The following is a 13496-nucleotide window of genomic DNA, read 5'->3' on the forward strand; positions in this document are numbered from 1 at the left end:
GTCTAAGTCAATATATCTGCTGTAAGGTGCCTTTTATGTTAAAGTGACTGTATAAAAACAAATTGCTGATTTGAATATGCTGCTTGATATTAACATACCGAGATTTGTGTATATCAAGTATGCCTCTCATGAACAAAGCTTTGCAAAATACTTATTAACTAATTATAACTTATTAACTAATTCCTGTTCATTGTACTATTATAGTTTAAGGTATTACCATTTGGATGATGTGTTGAACTGAAGGCTTGTCTATCCGTAAAAGACCCTCCGGCACTATTTAAAACAAATAACAAACGATTTCTCCTGCCGTATTGGACCGTAATTACAGTACCCAGTTGAAAAAAAAGTTGCGCAATTACCCTTCTAAAACTGTTTATAATTTTTTAAAGTCCTATAAAATTTCCCTAATTTAAAAATACTATATATAAAATTGGCCAATCCTTCTCAATTACAGCAAATGAACAGCATAAAAATCTGGGAAGTGTTTAATATTACAGTCCAGAAAGGGTTACATGGCATTCTGATGCGTCACTTCCTCTGTGTTTCTGGCTTCTTTGACTTGCAAGTGAGAGGGTCAGATCTGATCATGAAGCGGCAAATATTCTTGTATCTCATCGTCTTTTGCATTCTTCTGATTTGCTCCCAAACGTATGGGAGTGAAAGTCTAGGAAGAGGTGGGTTGATTTATATTTGTTTTATTTAAATTGTGGCTTTGATCTCGTTTGCCTGAAAACTGTGGAAACCTCAAAAATTCGTGTGGCTATGTCTAATTCATTTCCTCTCATTCTTTCTTGCATTCGATCAGTCATTCTGGTCTATAATGCTTCTATTTTCTTGTAGTTGATCGGAAATGGAAAAGATCTAATATATATCAAGTCCAGTGTATCTATAAAGAGCAAATAGTTTACTTAATCTCCATTTTGTCTTCCAGTGTCCCACACCCTAAAGAATTGCCAATGAGAAACACAATCTTTTCGCGAACCAGTAGTGTGTATAATGAATACCAATCAAGTTTAAGTGATTCGATCCCATCGAATTGAGAAATTAAAATAACATTGCATAAGGTTTTGGGTCCTGAAGTTTGCTTCTAACAGCTTGTCAGAGATGACAATTCATAAGAATGGCCACCTTTTTCAGGCTTTGGAGATCACATTCATTGGAGAACACTGGATGATGGAAAAAAAGAAGCAGAAGCCAGGTATGTAAAGTTTAAGTGTAAGCTTCCTGTTCAGGTTGGGAATTGGAATTTGTGATTTTAAACTTTGTTTAGTTAGTTGGCAATTGATCTTCCTCCTGGAATATCATAGAGCATAATTTGACAGTATGTCTTAATGTAATTTTATAAAAATGTAATTCTGAAATAAAACATAGTCAGATGTAATTTATCTGTCAGAACACTGTCTTTAGGTTTGACTCATTGTCAAATTTATAGAACATTTAGATGTATGAGTTTAGTAATGTAGTCTAGTTTTGGGAAGAGTTGCAAACAGTAGGACTGGTTATTTTATGTCAAAGCATTATTTCCTGCAGTTTTAAATAGCTCTTTTATGCAGGTATGTTGCCACAAGATGTCAGTATTTACCTTTCCAAAAGGAAACATTTTACACTCATACAGCAACAGTTGCAACAAGCAAATTTATTCTAAGAACTGTGAAAGTCTGTGAGATTGTTGACATTTACTACCATTTATGTACACATCAGACAGCAACCTCAGGCAAGTGCAGATATGGAGTTAAATACAGAAATTCAGATATAGCTGTCCATGGTGCACTGTGCCATATGCAAATATATTGAGTTTAAATAAAGTTGCTCTATTTGTGCATTTTAGTCTCAGTACTATCATAAACAGCTTGATTAGCTTTAAATACTGCCAAATATTCTGACACTGACAGTTAACAATTAGATGTTTACAATATCAGCCTCTGAGCTTTTGTGTTTGAGGTTTAGTTTTTAAACTTTTTTTCTTTTTTTCTAATTTCTCTCCCTCTCCTCCCCCTCCGTTCAGTTTGAGCTAATAGACAATATGCAGAAAACAATGTTTATCAACTCTAAAACAGTAATTGTTTGTACAGACAAAGAAAAGTTTGGAAATTAGCAGTGCCTGTATAAAGAGTAATGTAATGGTCATTGTGGAAGTTTAATCTTGTTTGGACAAATTAAATTTACAGTAAAAGTGATGATGAATCCATAGAATGTGTTCAAAAATTAGACCAGTGTATCAAGGAATTAGCTATGGAATGGGGAATTTAAAGCTATTATTGTGCAATAAAACAGGTTTATTCAATTATCTTTTTGTAAAGGAACTTGTCAAGATGACTCAATTTCTTTTGTGTTCAAGAATTTGACTGATTTAGATGTTTTGACCTCAACAAAGCATAATACATAAATATGATAGGTGACCTTGCAGTATAGGCGAGGTGACAGCCCAGTGGTATTGTTTGTTAATCTAGAGACCCAGGTAATGTTCTGGGGACTCTGGTTCGCAAATGGTGGAATTTGAATTCAATAAAAATCTGGAATTAAGAGTCTAATGATGACCATAATTCCACTATGAAATTGTCAGAAAAATCCACCTTGATCACTATTGTTGTTCAAGAAATTTTTTTTTTTTTTTAGATTAGATTACTTACAGTGTGGAAACAGGCCCTTCGGCCCAACAAGTCCACACCGACCCACCGAAGGGCAACCCACCCATACCCCTACATTTACCCCATACCTAACACTACGGGCAATTTAGCATGGCCAATTCACCTGACCTGCATATTTTTGGACTGTGGGAGGAAACCGGAGCACCCGGAGGAAACCCACGCAGACACGGGGAGAATGTGCAAACTCCACACAGACAGTCGCCTAAGGCGGGAATTGAACCCGGGTCTCTGGCGCTGTGAGGCAGCAGTGCTAACCACTGTGCCACCGTGCCACCCTAAATCTGCCATCCTCATCTGGTCTGGCTTATATGCGAGTCCAGATCCACAGTAATGTGGTTGACTCTCAACTACCCTCTGAGCAATTAGGGATGGGCAATAAATGCTGCCATGGTCAGTGATACCCTTATCCCATGAATGAATTTTAAAAATAGATTAGGAAACTAAATTAGAAGATATCATCGCAAAATAGCACACTTTTTAAAATAATTAATTTATAATTATACCTGCATTTATATATCACATTCATACATGTGGTAAGATATTTCATAATGGTTAAGAAGAGTGATGCCAATTTTAACAAAACCTTTTTGATAACGAACCATGGTCCAAGTTATCTAGACAGCGGTAGGTTTAAGGAGAGCTGAAAGAAGGAAAGATGAATGGAGAAACAGGTCAGAACTTGGGGGCCCTATACAGCTGAAGCCTTGGCAGCCAATGGCAGAGCAACGTGAATCTGGAATGCCCAAGAGGAGCACAGAGATCTTGAAGGCTTGTACGGATGAAGAAGATTAGAAACAGGCAGGGAGTAGGTCACAGAAGGAATTGGAAATCAGGATGAGGATTTAAAATTAGTGCCTTGCAGACTGGAAGCCAATATAGTGATTGATGGAACAAATAGCATCTTATCACACTAAGTCTTAATGAAGAAATTACTATAATTTAATTCTAACAGTTGTCAGAATTACAGAAGGAGATAGAGAAACTAATCCATACCTACAATGAGTAGCAGAGTTCCCATAGTCATGCAGCATTGGTTCAGCAAATGTAGTTTTCAATGTCTATGAACAAAGGAGTGAAGATTGAGTCGGTGTCAAAGAACTCTTTAAAAACTTTGCTGCTATGATGCACACAGTTGCTAGCTGTGTATCAAGTTACTAAGAGTATGTCTAGAGATTTTCCATAAATGTCAGGGATCATAACATCCCTATTACAATAATCTTGACTATAATTGGAACATTTTGCAGGAACTAATGAGTAAAATTTATTTTTTTTTCTCACCAGTTTTCTCCTCTCTCCTTTTTCTTTCTTTACCTGAAAATATTAATTCTTTGGTAGATTACAGTTCTTGCATGTGCTCTGCATACCAGTTCCAAAAAGTTACTTCCTGTGTTTAAGCTACAATTATGAATGGCAGTGGACTATTTGTCTGTATGTAAAGATAACTGAGCAGTTTTTTGCAAACCATTGACAGTCTGTGGGTCATCCATGCAAATGGTAGTGTTCCAGAGAGGGGAATTCAGCTGGTATATTTGAGTGGACAGATAGACTGAACAGGCTAGAGTTTAAATCCATAACTTACCTGGTTTGGCTGGTTCAGCTGCTAGTTGCCAACGGAACGTATGAATCTCAGTTTTAACATTCTGTGACACCACAATTGCAGCCTTACTGTAATGCATTGCCTTACATGTTTTTTGTTGTAGCTTTATATTTTTGCTTGGGAGTAGGAGAAAATAAATAAAAGAGCATTATTTTCAAGTTGACCTTTTGACTTATATAGGTAGGTGAAAGGGAGGACTGGAGATTAGAGTTGAGAGCGTGTTGCTGGAAAAGCACAGCAGGTCAGGCTGCTTAGAAGGAGAATTAACATTTCGGGCAAAAGCCCTTCTTCAGGAATGACATAACTGCCTTTCTAAATTACTTTTATAATTCACTTCAGTCATTGGGATGTGGACGTCACTGGCTGGGCCAGCATTTATTGCCCTTTCTTCGTTGCCCTTGAAGTATGTGGTAAGCTGTGTTTTAACTGCTGCAGTCTAATTGGTATAGGTACACCCACAGTACAGTTAGTTCTGCTATAATGCCCGTTTGTTCAATGCAAATTGGCTATAATGCAATTCAGGCCCTATTAGTTTCAATGGTGCGGCTATTGCGTGATTTTCTTAACATGATATCGCATGAAAACTAAGGTATTACATTCTATCAGAGCTGACTGTACTTTGGAGATGGAGTTCCAGGATTTTGACCCAGCATTATTGAAGAAACAACGATATACTTCCAAATCTGGATGATGAGCAGCTTGGAGGGGAGCTTTCACCACATGGTGGTGTTATATATCTACTGCCACTGACATTCGAGATGGTGAATATAGGTTTGGAAGATGCTGTCAAAGGAACCTTGGTAAATTTCTGCAATTCAAGTTGTAAATGGGGCAACTTGCTGCTACTGAGTCCTTGTGATGGAGGGAATGGATGCTTGTGGATGTAGTGCTAATCAAGTGGACTGCGTATTCCTGAATGATGTCAAGCTTCTTGTGTTGTTGGAGCTGCACTCATTCAGGCATATGGGGAGTATTCCATCACACTTTTTTGACTTGTACCTTGCAGATGGTGGACAGGCTTTGGGGAGTCACAAGGTGAGTTCCTTACTACAAGATTCTTAGCCTCTGACCTTGTAGCCACAGTGTTTATATGTCTAGTCTTGCTCAATTTCAGGTGAATAGTAATCATTGGATGTTAATAATGGGAGGAATCAATGGTAGTGTTGCCTTTGAATGTGAAAGGAAGATAGTTAGATTCTCTTGTTTGAGATGGTCATTGCCTGACACTTGTATGAATATTAATGCCATTTTCAGTGCAAGCCTGAATATTGTCCAGATCTTGCTGCATTTGGGCATAGACTAGCACTTCCTTTTGAAAGCAATGTGCTGAACATTGTGCAGTCATTAATGAACATTTCTCTCCTTATAATGGAGGGAAGGTCATTGATGAAGCAGCTGAATATGGTTGGGCTAAGGACACTACTCTGAGGTAACTGACTCCAACCACCACAACTAATTTCCTTATACCAGGTGTGACTCCAACCAGTATAGGAATATCCCCTCTGAAACCCATTGACTCAACTTTTTTGTAAGAGTTCCTTGAACTAGACTCCGTCAAATGTGGCTTTGATATCCAGGACAGGCACATTCACCTCACCTCTGGAATTTAGTTTTTTTGTCCCTTTTTGAACCAAGGCTTTAATGAAGTCAGGATCTAAGTGGCCCTGGTGGAACCCAAACTGAGTGTCAGTGAACAGGTTATTGCTAAGCAAGTACTACTTGACAGCGCTGTTGATGTGACACCTTCCATCACTTTATTAATGATGGAGAGTAGATTGATGTCGCGGTATTTGGCTGTGTTGGATTTGCCCTGCTTTTTGTGTACAGGACGTACTTGTGCAATTTTCCACATATAAATAAAACTGCATGCCAGGACACATCATCTCACTTGTGATACAGTCTGTGTGGCATGAATAGCTGTGAGATATCCAGCCTTTTCTCATCATCTAATGTACTTCCTATAATGTATTTCTTATCATTGGTCTGGCATCTGGTATTTAGATAATTAAAGTACTAGCCATGAGGTCCTTCAATGAATTCAACTAGTAAAGGTAGTGTATAACTGAATCCTACAAAAAAATGATAGAACGTTCAATTTCTGAACTTTGCTGAGCTACTTGATTTTTAACTGAGTTTACAGTTGACCTTGGTGCTGTAGATTGGGAGAGAAGAATTAACCATGTTCCCGATACTGATCCTTATTCAGTGACAATTCAAAGAAGGTTTGTGTATTTTTCTCTGTATCTGACTGGCCATTGAGCAGACAGAATAGTTTGCCAGTGGTTTTGTGTCCAGATTAGTACCTGATAAATAGCATCTTGTAGTAACAATATCTACTGTCTATCTGTGAATAAAGCAACAGTGGTTGCAAAGTTGATTTCAGCTTGATATTCATATGAGAAAGTAGCCATTCAGCTGATTAGTCACAAAATATTTATTCAACAAAACATTTAAAAGACTACTGTTTCATTTTTAGTGGCTTACCATTGATGTTGATTATACACAAAAGCTGGTGTGGTGCATGTAAAGGTAGGTTCCGATGTTTAGAATCTGATTAAGATTTAAAATTTTATTTGCTTCTTCAAGAATAAGCCAAATAAATGGACAAATATTTTGGATGCTATTAAATTCCTTGCAATTGTTGATTGGTGGAATTTCTTTTCACTTCTTTTTCTAATAGCGCTGAAACCAAAGTTTGCTGATTCTAAGGAAATCTCAGAAATGGCTCATAACTTTGTCATGGTGAATATAGAGGTAGGAATATCTATCTCTTAGCCAGGTGTAAAAGATGGACTGGTAAACATTATCCAATCCTACAAAACAGCCTGATTAATGCCATGATACCTGAAGCATCCAAATTAGATATCCACTATCAAGCAGCTGCTATTTAACAATCAGGGAGAGAGTTTTCAAAAAGAATCTGAAAAATACTATTTAGAAAATGCCATATGTGAAAAAAGATAGAGGGAATTCTTTTTGGGGTGGCATGGTGCCTCAGTGGTTAGCATTGCTGCCTCATAGCACAGCGACCTGGGTTCAATTCCAACCTTGGGCAACTATGTAGAGTTTGCACATTGTCCCTGAACCTCCATGGGTTTCCTTTGGATGCTCTGGTCTCTTCCTGCACTCCAGAGATGTGGAAAATGCAGTCTTACAAGGATAGGGTAGGGAATTGGTGGGCTGCTCTTCGGATGGTCGGTGTGGACTTGATGGGCCAAATGGCCTGCTTCCACATTATAGGGATTCTATGATTCTCTGACCTTGAGCAATCAAAACTGGTTGAGGAAATGTTTATACCACTTGTTAGTTGCACATTTTTTTAATCAAGTGTGATATCAAGTCAGAAATTAACCAGCTCTTTTTCTTTGAGAGTATGTAAGGAAAAGGCATTCGCTCCATATGCCTACAACTTGTTCCATAGGTGAGCTAAAGACTGCCTAATATATAGCCCATGCATACCTACCTGTCACCTGTTGTACTCTCCTATATATCAATGGGAACATAATCTAGGCCTTTTACAATTATTTCTCAACCAATTTCAGCGTTCCTAAAGCCAGTAGAGCCAGTCTTTAAGCCTGAGTTGTGAAGATAATTTGAGAAGGGAATTATTTTTGTAACCCTCCTCTAGAACTTTATAGATCACTTGCCTTGTAAGAGGATCAAACTTAATGCAAAGTTCTTCTCAATCTGTTTTCACAATATTGTATGAGGTTAAAATAATGTGTTATTTAATATTGAAAAGTGAAAAAAAGAGAATGTTCTTTTCTGCTTTTATAGGATGAGGAGGAGCCAAGTGATTCAGTCTTTAGGCCAGATGGAGACTACATACCTAGGATCCTATTCTTGGGTAAGAAAAAAAGTGTCATTTAAGGACTCAGCTTGGCAGATCTCCAGCATCTGCAGTCCTCACTTTCTCCCATCTCTCTGCAGTAGCACAGTTGAAGTGAGGACTTCGGAGATGGAGATGGGGGTTTGTCAATATTTGTGTGTATTCCTTGCAGTTCTAAACTTTTACGATTTATAATACTGTGTGGAATTATGTGTCAGTTTTAGGCCGACAATTACTACTTGCATATGTAGAAAATAAAACTTATTATGAACCAACTTTCTTGACTTAATTACTGCACTACTGAATTTTGTGATGTTGGTGGACTTGATTGTTAAATTTAAAAGAGATGATAACAGTGTTGACTAGTACTTGAGTCTAAAGTTCAGCCTTTTTAATACAAATTTTTTTGCATGTTTTCCAATGTTAATTTTATAGCGTTTTTTGTGTCATTATGGCATAAAAGAAGGTCATTTGGCCCATCACATACATATGGTTTTTTGGAAAATAAGTCACATCAGCCCCTTTCCCCTGTTCAATTCTGGCAGCTCTGTAGGTTTACATGTCTCAAGTGTCTATCCAATTTCCTTTTGAAATTATTGCCGTGTTTACTTCCACTGTCTTCATGAGCAGTGCATTCCAACTTCTCTCCGAAATCTTGTAGACTTATAATTTCTATGCACATGTACAAGGAAGATTCATTTGGATGACTCTATCATGACTAATATTTTTCTTACTTATTATGGAGATATGAGAATCCTTATCAAAACAATAACTTATTGCGTACTCATGATTGCCATTGAAAAAATGGGGATGAGTCTTTGTTTTTAATTATTGCTCCTCCATGTGATGAAGATAATCCTATTATGCTGTCAGTGGAGCTTTAGGAGTTTGAGCAAAACGCATATTTGGAAATTTATGATTAATGTCTCCATAGTAAACATAAATCAACTTTTTAAAAATGAGAAGTCATGAATAAAATTTATCAAATTATGTTCGGCTTTGTTTCCATAATATCAGATAGTCATTGGAGCTAATTATTAAACAGATAAGATATTTAAACATGACATTCATTTATCAATATAAATGGGACAAATAATTACAGGCAAGTGGGACAGATGAAATATTCCTTTCTTTTAAAGAGTAAAAGTTATAGTAATCAAATTCTAGCAAGTAACTTTAGTTATTGGCCTGTTGATAATTAACTAATGCTAAATTTTGTCTCTTTTTTAATTTTGTGTTATTATTGGTTACATTGTAGATCCCAGTGGTGAAGTTCATCCAGAGATCATTAATCAAAATGGAAATCCCAAATACAAATATTTCTACAGTTCTGCTGACCAAGGTGAGTACGTAGCTAAAGTTCAGATGTATATTCACAGAAACATTTTCTTTCTTCCTTTATGCTCATCCCTTGATTTTTGGTGATTGTTTAATTAATTGGTCATGCATTCAACCTGGGACAGTAGTCAAGGAAATTTGCAAACTTCTCCTAGCTTGCTACTTGTGCTGGCTTTGTTTGGGAAGGCAGAAGCGATTCTAGGGAAAGATTTGATGTCTTAATTGTTGAGTGGTAAACTTTGTGACTAAACTTTTTGTTTGTTTATTTATCTTTTTCTTTATTTATGCATTCACAGAATGTGAGTGTCACTGGCTAGGCCTGCATTTATTGCCCAGTCAACTGCATTTCTGTGGTTCTGGAGTTACATGCAGGAAAAGATGACAGTTTCCTTCTCTAAAGGAAATTCATGAACCAGATGGGTTTTTCTGACAATCAACAGTGGATTTATGGTCCTCATTAGAATCTTAATTCCAGAATTTTATTGAATTCAGATTCCATCATTTGCCAAGGCAGAATTCAAATACAGGTGCCCAAAACGTATGTGTCTCTGGTTTAACAGTCCAGTGAAAATACCGCTAAGCCATCACCAGCCCTATTTATTAATAATGTATTTGTTTACTATTAATTTTTTTTGGAAGGTATGTCATTGCTTTTTTCTTGAGGAATAGGGTAATATATGGCCACTTTGAACATTCTCTTTCTTTTAATTCAAATATGTAATTTTACATCTGTACATATACAGTATACAGAATAAAATTCAGCAACCTGTACACCTACAATCAACAATGTAGCAGTACTACGTTCGTGGTGAAGATAGGTGAAACTCATGATAAAATAAATATTTGGTGGCAACTGAAATAATTGAGATTTTCATTAGATCATGAATTATCTGGTCCTAATGAAAACAGATTAACTCTGTCATCATACCATGAGCCATCTAGGACTTTTTGCTGTCCTCTGTGCTACTGAATGATTGATTTACAAGATGTTTAACATTTGGGACTGGCCAACAAAATTAGTCACTGCCTGAGGTTATCTTCTGGTTGGGTTCCAGATTGGTTCATGTACCAAATTATGAGTGGCTGAATAGTAGTCGAGTACTTCCCATAGGAAGGGAGAGTCCCATCAAGCTAGGTATGTGCTTTAGCATGTAAGTTATAGGATGGCTGTACAGGAGACTTGAAAGAGACGGTCACATGCTACTGATAGAATTATTCAAGATTGTTGGTTACTCCAGAGAATTTTGTCCTCCCTGGGTTTGACGACAGTTTTATTTTCAGAAGTTGGTTTACATATGATGAAATGTCAAAGGATCCACGTAAAACATCCCAGTTGTCTAGTTGGCAAATGCACCACATGGATGTTGTTGATGCAGAGGCAATTTACCTCTGCCGACTTCTGGGCAGTTGGGGATAGGCAATAAAGGCTGACTTAACCAGCAATCCCAAAACCAATGAATCAGCTTTTTAAAAAATTGCCTTGATCATGATCAGTGGTAAGTTAATAGTTTCAACGAGGATGGGAGAAGAAGTTTAAAGCTGTGCAAATAAAATTATCCAGGAGTTCCAACTCTTGATTAGGGCTCACCTTCTAGAATGTGCATACATGTGAACATCTGAAATTGGAGGGGAGAAAGAGGATGGCGTAGTCTTATTGTCACTGGATTTAAAAAAAAAAACTAGAGACCCAGGGTAATGTTCTGGGGACTCTGGTTCAAATCCCACTGTGATAGTAGGCAGAGTTTGAATTCAGTAAAAATCTGGAACTAAAAGTCTAATGTTCAGGCCAAAGACACTTAATTTTTATTAAAAACTCACCTGGTTCACTAATGTCCTTCTGAGGAGGAAAACTGCTGTCCCTACCAGGCTTGGCATACTTGTGCCTCCACACCACAGCAATGTTGTTGACTTTTAACTGTACTCTGAACTGGCCCAGAGAACCAATAAGTTCAAGGGCAACAAATGATGAAACAGCAGTGCCCATATCCCATGAATAAATTAAAGGTACATTGCTGTGTGATGCTGTATGCAGTGAAATAGCTTGTTAACCCTCCCTTTGAAACGTTGCACGTTGATCTGCCGTAATGATCATTCTTCCAGAGGGATAAGCCAAGAAAATGGAAAAGATGATAATTTAAATTAATTGTTTATAAACAATAAACAAATTAACCTTTCAAATTTAACTGCCCTTTAAAAGCTTCCAAAACTTCCATGGAACTTCCAAAAGTCCATGTAATTCTAATAGCTGATGAACTGATAATTTTCATCAGATTTGACTGGTAGCATGCATAAGATATTTTAGGATTTTCATAATTTAAAAATAAATGTAACTCATTTGAGGACTTTTCAAAATAGACCAAAGTTGCCAATTTTTGACTCTTTTGATTTGTGTTAACCTATCATCTCTTCTCTGCTTTTATATGTAGTGGTGCTTGCCATGAAAGAAGCCCAAGAAAAGCTGACTGGTGATATAGCTACAAAACATCGATATTCAGATGAATTTTAAATTGACTAAACACTAGCATCTTATATTTTTGACGAGAGTGCTTCAGAGCCTTGTCTGAAGCCATTTGCTGATTCACTCTGTATTGTTTCACTGTTAAATTTTGTGTATTAACTAATTTTTTTTTAACTTCCTGAATAAATCCAGAAATATATCATAAAGCACTGTCATCTTTGGGAAATCACATCTGCATTGTTATTGGATGGCTTACTAATGTTAAATAAATTGCATTATTTTAAAAGGCACTAATTTCTGTCTCTGGTTCCCCTAGTGGGCAACTATTTTTAGCCACTCAGGTACCCATTTATATTTTACATTTGACTGTAAATTGTCATCAGTCATGAAATGGATGCTCCATGTGGGTTGCAGAGTTAGGTGACATTCTAAATAATTTGTTAAGTGGAACAATTTTATTTGAGCAACACACAAATGATTGGTACTCAAAAATAATCAATGTGTAGTACAAAAAAAAATTCTTGTTAGAATATTTGTTAGAGGGTATCATGTATTTGCTATGGATATCTGCTACCTTTCCTCCAGGCTAAAATGACCTCGACACAGGTTATCAATTTGTTCCTCAACCAACCTATTTGGGGAATTTCACTTGAATAGCTTGAGAAAGGTCTGCAAACATTTCTCTCCCATTTCGTGAAAGTGACTTTTGTTCAACTCACCATGTGAGAAATTGAACCTACATGTCAGTTGATACTTAGATGGTGACTCTGACTTCTGTATCTTAATGGTTCATTGGTGGGTGGCACGGTGGCACAGTGGTTAGCACTGCTGCCTCACAGCGCCAGAGACCCGGGTTCAATTCCGGCCTCAGGCGACTGACTGTGTGGAGTTTGCACGTTCTCCCCGTGTCTGCGTGGGTTTCCTCCGGGTGCTCCGGTTTCCTCCCACAATCCAAAGATGTGCAGGTCAGGTGAATTGGCTATGCTAAATTGCCCCTAGTGTTAGGTAAAGGGTAAATTTAGGGGTATGGGTGGGTTGCGCTTCGGCGGGGCATGTGGACTTGTTGGGCCGAAGGGCCTGTTTTCACACTGTAAGTAATCTAATCTAATTTAAAAAATCATGTGCAAATGTGATTTTCAATTCGACCATCCATTCTTGTAGAGCCACAATGCTTGTAATTATGTTATTGTGTTTTTAATTTTAAAAACACTTAATATTCTGCTTTTTAAAGTCTTCCATCAGCCTTTTTTTACACACTAAAGGATTTGGCTGTACTGGTGTTGGACCCTTGATTTTGGCAGCATAGGGGAATCCTTTGGTCTAACATCCCAGCAGAGAGGAAACTTAATGGATAACAATCGGGAGTGTGGTGCTGGAAAAGTACAGCAGGTCAGCAGCATCTGAGGAGCAGGAGAATTGACATTTTGGGCATAAGCCCTTCAGGAAGGGATGACAGACATGACAAGGGGAAGAAATGAGCATTGGTGAATTCTTGATGTGTGTCAGCAGTGAAGGAAAGGAAGACATGAGTCCAATAATACTGCTAGGACCTTAGTCTCCACTCTGAACAGTGATGGTTTCTAACTTTCCAACAACACTTTAACTAGGGCAATTCTTTTACTAAAA

General features: G+C 37.4%; 1 protein-coding gene across 1 annotated transcript; it reads left to right on the forward strand.

Moving 5' to 3' along the window:
* Positions 1-360: 360 nt before the first annotated feature.
* Positions 361-12160, forward strand: txndc12 (thioredoxin domain containing 12 (endoplasmic reticulum)). Its single transcript, XM_043699199.1, has 7 exons — positions 361-674; positions 1138-1198; positions 6722-6774; positions 6926-6999; positions 8023-8092; positions 9333-9416; positions 11839-12160. Exons 1-7 carry the CDS (start codon positions 458-460, stop codon positions 11916-11918), a joined length of 639 nt encoding a protein of 212 aa, XP_043555134.1. The 5' UTR covers positions 361-457; the 3' UTR covers positions 11919-12160.
* The last annotated feature ends 1336 nt before the right edge of the window (positions 12161-13496 follow it).

The sequence above is a fragment of the Chiloscyllium plagiosum genome, chromosome 11 (genome assembly GCF_004010195.1).
Source record: "Chiloscyllium plagiosum isolate BGI_BamShark_2017 chromosome 11, ASM401019v2, whole genome shotgun sequence".
NCBI lineage: Eukaryota > Metazoa > Chordata > Chondrichthyes > Orectolobiformes > Hemiscylliidae > Chiloscyllium > Chiloscyllium plagiosum.

What these genes read in the sequence shown, in the direction of transcription:
- txndc12 (XM_043699199.1), top strand. Translation starts at nt 458, where the DNA reads ATGAACAGCATAAAAATCTGGGAAGTGTTTAATATTACAGTCCAGAAA. An exon ending in ACCTAGGATCCTATTCTTGG is followed by an intron (nt 8,093 to 9,332) that starts GTAAGAAAAAAA and finishes GTTACATTGTAG; the next exon opens with ATCCCAGTGGTGAAGTTCAT. An exon ending in CTACAGTTCTGCTGACCAAG is followed by an intron (nt 9,417 to 11,838) that starts GTGAGTACGTAG and finishes TTTTATATGTAG; the next exon opens with TGGTGCTTGCCATGAAAGAA.